We start from the raw sequence: 8,141 nt of genomic DNA on the forward strand, positions 1-8,141 counted from the left end.
TTTTATTTTATTAATATTCCGATGTTGGAGTAGTCTCATCTGGCTTCTGCTGGTAACTTTGAGCAAGAGGACAAAAACAGCCCTGCCTCCGACCGTCTCATAGCAAGTACAGGTAACAAAGCAAACCAAACCAAACCGAACTAAAAAAAAATGCAAATTACAAAAGCCTCCATTCGCAAAGAAAAGTTAATTAAATAACTTAAGTAGTCACCACTTGCTTAGTGTTTCGTCAGGAAAAAAATATCAAATGCCCAAACAAAACTATACCTCGTGAAATCACGAATCATACTTCAATGGCTTCCATCTCCGGCATTTGTTCATCTTCCTATGCTCTCAAGCTCCGAAATCGGAATCATTCTCCGGCGTTGACCAACCCGTTCCGGAACGGACCGGAGCTGGCCGCGTTCCCGAGCAGACCAAAACTCGGTTCGGATCGGGCCCTAAGCCTCGTGTCAGTGGCTCGGGAGGTGTCTCCGGTCACCAACGACGGCGCGGATGCCGCGGTACCGGCGGCGAAGGGGTTCAAGAAGAAGACAGCGTTGGAGAAGGATCCGAGGGAGCTATGGAAGAGGTACGTGGAGTGGCTGTACCAACACAAGGAGGTTGGAATGTACTTGGATGTGAGTCGGGTCGGGTTTACCGACGAGTACGTGGCGGAGATGGAGCCGCGGTTCCAGGCTGCGTTCAAGGCCATGGAGGAGCTCGAGAAAGGTGCGATTGCGAACCCCGATGAGGGACGCATGGTTGGTCATTACTGGCTTAGGGATTCTAACCGCGCACCTACCACGTTCTTGAAATCTCAGATTGATAACACTCTTGTTGCTATTTGCAATTTCGCCGATGATGTCCTCACTGGTAAGGTTAGTAACTTCATCTCTCTCTCTCTCTCTCTCTGGATGTGTTAATCGCACTTATTAATCGGACTTAAAAGGGATTTAGATGTGAATCGTTTAAATGTAGATATGCTTTGCAAAAACAATTAACATAATTGGTTATAATCTGTCTCATATCTCACAATTGATATGTAAATACCTCTTTGAGCCTTTAGGCCCTTTTTGGAATTTCTGATACATGTATAGAGATGGTGTCAATTTTTCAGTTCCAGAGACAACAGTAAACTCCTGAAATTTATAGGGACAGAAAATACTTTTGTATTTCGGTCTTATTAATAAAATCTTAAGAGGCGTGTGTTATTGTCTTGAACCTAACTACACTTATTCTGCAAGAAAAACAATGTAAATATGCTTTATGATAGTATGCTATTGTGTAGTTTGATTGTAGATGGCTTCACCAAGAGAATGATTAATTATTGTTGTTGTTGATGATGTTCGTGTCTCTAATTTCTTATAATGATTTGTATATGGGAATGTGGTTTGGCAGATTAAGCCTCCCTCGTCGCCGGAGGGTCGGTTTACTCAGATACTGTCTGTTGGAATTGGGGGTTCAGCTCTTGGCCCACAGTTTGTTGCGGAGGCATTGGCTCCTGATAATCCTTTGCTCAAGGTATATTCGCAATCCATAATCTTCGTTAACTATGTTTGGCCCTTCTTTTATTAAAATGAAACTGAAACAGCAAGGAGTTATTTTGCGGTGTCTGCTGATTCACTAGTTAAATGCTGGTTTCTTAACTTGCTGTTAAGCTTCCATGCTGTGCTATAAGGCTATGTTTGTTTCTGTGGACATGACAAAACATGACAATAGAAAAGAGGCACTAAAAATTATTCCGTGTATTGTGTTTGGATATAATGTACAAGACACTAATGTAATGTCCTGTATTATGTTTGGATAGACATGTACAAGACTAAAATATTATGCGAAATGAGTAAAATAGTCATGTGATTCCAAATTTTATGCCTCAAGTATAAACTAATTTAATAGAGAATGAGACTACGTGGAAGACAGGGGATTACAAGAATTAGTCTATGAACCAACAAGATAAAAGTGGTATTGAAGTAACAAAATTAAGAATAAACAAAGTAACGTAAAAGAGTGAATTAAGTTTCCATTGAATAAACCTGCAACATGTCACAGAGAAAAGAATGAACAATAAGAAGGAAGGAATTATCAAGTCAAATAAGAAATTCTACAAGAAGAAGAGAACGACGGTGCATAGAAGAAGCTCAGAATAGGGAAAATAAGAAGGGGTAACAGTGGAATAACAAAAAATATCTATGGACAAAAAAGGAAAAAAATTTTCATAAAAAAATCCATGCCCACCTTCCCAAATCCCGTGTTCATCATTGTCCTTCATAAAAGAGTGGACACAAAAATAAAGAAAACTGTTCCGGAGAGAATGTGTCCAGTGTCTATGTCTCTGCTTTCGAACACTTTAAATATTCACTGTCCATGTTTTTGTGTCTTGTCTCCAAAAACAAAAGCAACCGAAGTTCCTACATTTATATGTTCATGCTATTGAAAGTTGCTGTTGTATGCAAAATATGTTAGCAACCTGAGATATTTAGTAATGGATTTTGGACTTTTGACAGATAAGGTTTGTGGACAACACAGATCCCGCTGGAATTGATCATCAAATTGCACAACTTGGTCCTGAGCTAGCTTCAACACTTGTAATAGTCATTTCAAAGGTTTGTATGGAGATTATACTTCTAAAAAATTGATTTTGATGTTATTGGTGTATAAGGATTTCTGACTTGAAAGTTGAAAATGTCACTATCTTCAGAGTGGAGGTACCCCTGAGACTCGAAATGGTTTATTAGAAGTACAGAAGGCCTTTCGTGAAGCAGGCTTGGATTTTCCGAAACAGGTTTAATCTCAGGTTTCAACTTTTTATTTCCTCATATTGTTACCAAGGAATTTGTGCCAAAATGGAAGTTTAGGTGGTGTGATGGAGATAATATTGAATATGAGACTTGTTAGGGTGAACAAGCTACTTGTCGAGATTGATTTACATTCACCCGTCTGAAGACAATCAAAATCCAGTTTTGCTCAATGCTACCTTTTCAAATTCTCATAGATTTGCTTAGCATGCGCAGAAATAATTAAACTAATTGAATTATCTTCTTTTTCTTTTCCCCCCCCTTTTGCAGTTTAAATGGAGTATTGGTAATTGAAATACTTGAATTGCTAAAAATACCTTCTAAATTAATATTTTCAGATAAATTGTCACTTTGTATGCTTATATATGATATTAAAGTGACATTTATTGGAATGTTGATTTTATTGCTTTTGTGTTTTCCATTTTTTTAACTGTTGTGAATTTCTAAATGTTATTCGTCCCTGCATCACTTACATTTGCTGCCACTGTCGGTTCATGGACATTTGTGATCATTTGCTAACGCATGTTTTGTTGCAGGGTGTTGCTATAACACAAGAAAACTCTTTGTTAGATAACACTGCCAGAATTGAGGGCTGGTTAGCTAGATTTCCTATGTTTGATTGGGTGGGAGGTAGAACGTCAGAGATGTCTGCTGTAGGCCTGCTTCCAGCGGCCCTTCAGGTACGTGAGGGTTAATGTAAATTTAATTAGTTTGTTTTTGATATTTTATATTCACCTATAATGCTTCTGGTTCAGGGCATTGACATTAGAGAAATGCTTGCTGGTGCAGCATTGATGGATGAGGCAACTAGAACTACTGTGGTATGTATCAGTTTTAAAAATCATCTTTTAAATTTACTTTCAGAGTTGTGCTCATGGAGTCGAACGAAATTCATGTATGATAATGCAAGATGCAATAAATATTACTCAATAACTTGTCATCCATCGCTGGGCTGCTGGTGCTTCATGCTGCAAATACATTACACATGACATATGGTGATAAATGGAAATAATTATCCAGACATACTGCTTTTATATGCCGAAGACCAATTTTTCAGAAATTCCTTACATTCTTAATAGTGACATTATTAAAGAGTGGAAATAGTTGTATAGTAACATTTCATTTTGAAGTTCAAATGCTGCTTTACCATCTCGTCTGCTTGAACTTGCTTCTCCTCAATCGTAAAGCAAAATATCAAAAGGGTCTCTGTTTTGACATATAACTTTGTGCAGTTAAGGAGTAATCCTGCAGCGCTGCTGGCTCTATGTTGGTATTGGGCTACAGATGGAGTAGGATCCAAGGTGCGAGACTTGTATAATTTATCCATGGTATTTACTTCCATTTTATTGCTCTATTGCTCATTATTCCCTTTTTCCTCATACTCCATAGGATATGGTCATCCTTCCGTATAAGGATAGCCTGTTATTGTTTAGTAGATACTTGCAGCAGCTAGTCATGGAATCTCTAGGCAAGGAGTTTGACTTGGATGGGAATCGGGTATGTAAATTGTCTCATTCTTTTGTTCAGCAAATCTGAATAACAATTTTTTTTTGCATTTCCTCCTGTGAAAATAATTAGAAGGTACCCGAAAGTCCTCCACAATAATTTTGAATAGTTTTTCTTGTACCTGGAACTTGCCTAATTGATGATTTCTAAAAAGGAACCCAAGTTTTCCTAGGATGATGAATATTGAAATGATCTAATTCCGATTTCTGGATTCCATAGGTCAATCAGGGAATTAGTGTCTATGGAAATAAAGGAAGTACCGATCAGCATGCGTGAGTGTTCATGCTAATCTTTTCAATTTTTGTGTTTGCTTTATGTAGTACATGGATTTGACTAATATCTTGTTAACTTCTGCCTCCTCACAGGTATATTCAACAACTGAGGGAGGGTGTACACAATTTCTTTGTGACATTCATTGAGGTGCTCCGCGATAGACCTCCGGGTCACGATTGGGAACTTGAACCTGGTGTCACATGTGGTGACTACCTGTTTGGTATGCTACAGGTCTGACCTGCCAACCGAACATATTTTCTTATAGATCGTAGTTTGATTATAAAATTATTTGTTCTGGATCATTCTTTTCTCGGTTCTAAGATTAAAAATTTCTACAGGGAACAAGGTCAGCTCTATATGCTAACGAGCGAGAGTCAATCACAGTCACTGTACAAGAAGTGACCCCAAAATCAGTTGGCGCTCTTATTGCACTATATGAGCGTGCAGTAGGGATATATGCCTCCCTTGTCAACATAAATGCTTATCATCAACCTGGTAAACTGTCATTTTGCTTGTCTTATGATTTTGTTGATCTCATAAATATTCCTCTTAACCTTGTCAGCAATTCATACTGCAGTGGATATCCAACTCGGACTCCGTTAATTTATTCATTCTAAAATCTAAATTCTAATTTCTAATTTCTGAAATATGATAATCACTTAGGTGTCGAAGCCGGAAAGAAAGCGGCAGGCGAAGTATTGGCTCTTCAGAAGCGGGTTTTGGCCGTGTTAAATGAGGCAAGGTATGATTATGAGCTCAAAACAACACTACCCTTCCTGGGATCTTTCCAACAATATCCAATGATGTGCTAGCATTAGCATCCTTCTTGTTGTTGCTGTTGTTCTTGTTTTCAGTTAGTTCTATCCCTAAATTCTGTTTATCTATTACTGTTTTCAGCTGCAAACAGCCTATTGAGCCATTAACGCTTGATGAAGTAGCCGATCGTTGCCATGCGCCAGAAGATGTAGATATCTTGCCCAACACTCTTACTTTTCTCAATGATGTTTATTAACCAATTTATTAAGAATAATTGTTTACTAATATATTTTACCTTGGATGTTCAGATTGAAATGATTTACAAGATTATTGCTCACATGGCTGCCAATGACAGAGCACTTATCGCTGAAGGCAGCTGTGGTTCACCACGGAGTTTCAAGGTTTTTCTGGGAGAGTGTAACGTTGATGAATTGTATGCTTGAGTTAGACTAAGGAAATTCACCTGCAATAATTATTGATTTCGGTTGAATCTCCTCCATTAATGAAAATGGAGATTGTTGTTTAGACAAATTACTGCAAGTTTTAGCTTTGGTAAATAAAATTGAATAAACTGAATTAATGCTCAAAGTTCTGTTTTTCTTTGACAGACGCTTTTCGTATTCAATTTAAAGTGTTTAATTTTGGTAAATGCAATCAATACACTGGGAGATAATTAAATAATCCGAAAGTGGATAATTTGGTGATTTAATGATGATGCCAAGTTGAGAAATGTTATATAGTAATAAATAAAGGGACCTAATTGATGAGAGAAAGACATCTGTTTTATTCGTAGCATTTGAATTTTCTAAAGTTTGAATTTTATTTTAGAGAGTAAAATGTGATCTCTCACTATTTATTTCATAGGTGGGACCAAGAATAAATATGAAAGAGAAATTATTCAAGAATAGCAGATCATACTTTACTTTCTAAAATAAAATTCAAACTTTAGAGGATTCAAATTAAGGAGAGATACATGCTTGCCACACTTGTTTGATGTCATGGGATTTAATAACACAAAAATTGCTTATCAATGTTATATGCTACTGATTCATAAGAAAAAATACACTAGTTTTAAGGGTGTAATTCTGTTGAAAAGTACTAATAGTTTAGAATGCCATATAAACAAAAGTCTTATGATTATTGAAAAATAAAATTTTATATTTCTAGTGTCTCGAATACATAAATTGAATATTTACTTAAATTAGTCTCGAAAGAATTCCAAATAAGATGCCAATAAATTTTAATAGCTTTGTCTAACCACCATTGACATCCGTCAAATTGACTCCCTGTCTACTTGATCTGTCAAACTCTAACGACATTGTTCTACACAGCACGTTAATCAATTGACTCAGACGTTATCTAACACGTGGGATTGAGGACAAATTGGTCCCTATTTTGCAAAATGTAAAAATATAGTCATTTTCTAGGAACTAAGTTGACTGATAATATAATTCGAACAAATTGCTTCCTATCTTGCAAAATGTAAAATTGTAGCCATTTTCTAGGGACTAATCTGACTGATAATATAATTTGATGGAGACTAATATATCTGTATATTCATTTTCTACTATATTCTATCTTGTTCTACATGATTGATGAGTGTGATAGTGTCTTGTTCTTGGATATAGTAGGGACTGCTGTTTGCACTCCTGGAGTTTGTTAGGTGATAATGGGACTAGTAGCAATGTGTCAAGCGGGGTGAGAAATCGACTTGAAAAAAAAGGGTCAAAATCCTATATGTCATTGTGAAGCTTACACTATAGTTGTAGAGTCTAACACGGAGAAAAATTCAAAGAGATCTTTCTTTAGTTGTCCTAATTTCAAGGTGAGTGAATTTAGGATTTCATTATAATATGGGTCTCTACGTAATGTGGCTCTAATAAGGATTTCGTCTTTGCAGGAAAAGCTTTCACATTACGACTTCTTTGTATGATTTGATAGAATTTTTTATTATCAAGTTGCTACTAGTGAGCTAAATACTGTAATTAAAGATAGAATCAAGAAGTTAGGAGAACTGGCTGATGCACTAGAGAAGAAAAATGATGCTGTAATTATGAAGAGAGGCTAATCCAGGGTTGTATAAGCGTGATTTTTTCCCTAGGATTTGTGATTTGTCTTGTCTCTAAGATGTAAGTTGCTTAACAAAAGATTTAAGTGGCTTTTAGGTATTTAGAAGGTGCATTGACATGATGTTATTGTTGTCAGAATGAATGTTGTAGGGGATACTCTACTATATAGATTGAGGTTGTATAGAGAGAGAGTTAAATTCCTTTTATAGTTATTTTTTATTATTTTATTAATGTTCAACATGTGGGTCCTAGTATTTTCAATCTCTCTTTCATTACATAAAAAAAAAAGATCTGTAAACTTACATCTTTATCTTATAATTCACCATGTTGTAAATGTTGATCCTAATATGCAAAACATTGAGTTTGTTAAATGTCATTAAGAGTGTTCAACCTCTGAAAAAAGTAAGAACAATATCAAAAGCAGACATCAGAGTAAATTACAAATAAATAATAACTTCTATGTTAAAACCAACTTCAATGTTTGGTATTAAAATCATAGTAGCTACCTGCCAACAATAGGCAATCAAAATAAGTGTTTGGTATTACATCATAAACAGTGATTACACACAACATGAATTTTAAAAACTAAAAGCCATAAAAAAAATAAAAACAGCAACAAATTTTTAGAGGGCAGGCAGCAGTCCTAGTTGTATCCAAAAACAAGACACAATATACTCATCAATCACATAACACAAGACAGAATATAACAGAAAATGAACATAGTCAAACATATTGGTCCCCAACGAATTATATTATCAGT

General features: G+C 35.9%; 1 protein-coding gene across 1 annotated transcript; it reads left to right on the top strand.

The window, feature by feature from the left end:
- Nucleotides 1-142: 142 nt before the first annotated feature.
- On the top strand, nucleotides 143-5,900 carry LOC130944659 (glucose-6-phosphate isomerase 1, chloroplastic). Its single transcript, XM_057873085.1, has 14 exons — nucleotides 143-860; nucleotides 1,381-1,503; nucleotides 2,487-2,585; nucleotides 2,681-2,764; nucleotides 3,314-3,457; nucleotides 3,533-3,598; nucleotides 4,010-4,078; nucleotides 4,167-4,274; nucleotides 4,503-4,555; nucleotides 4,649-4,787; nucleotides 4,895-5,051; nucleotides 5,220-5,298; nucleotides 5,454-5,520; nucleotides 5,621-5,900. The coding sequence occupies exons 1-14, from the start codon at nucleotides 294-296 to the stop codon at nucleotides 5,753-5,755; spliced, it is 1,890 nt and encodes a 629-aa protein (XP_057729068.1). The 5' UTR covers nucleotides 143-293; the 3' UTR covers nucleotides 5,756-5,900.
- The last annotated feature ends 2,241 nt before the right edge of the window (nucleotides 5,901-8,141 follow it).

This window comes from Arachis stenosperma, chromosome 8, assembly GCF_014773155.1.
Source record: "Arachis stenosperma cultivar V10309 chromosome 8, arast.V10309.gnm1.PFL2, whole genome shotgun sequence".
Classification (NCBI taxonomy): domain Eukaryota; kingdom Viridiplantae; phylum Streptophyta; class Magnoliopsida; order Fabales; family Fabaceae; genus Arachis; species Arachis stenosperma.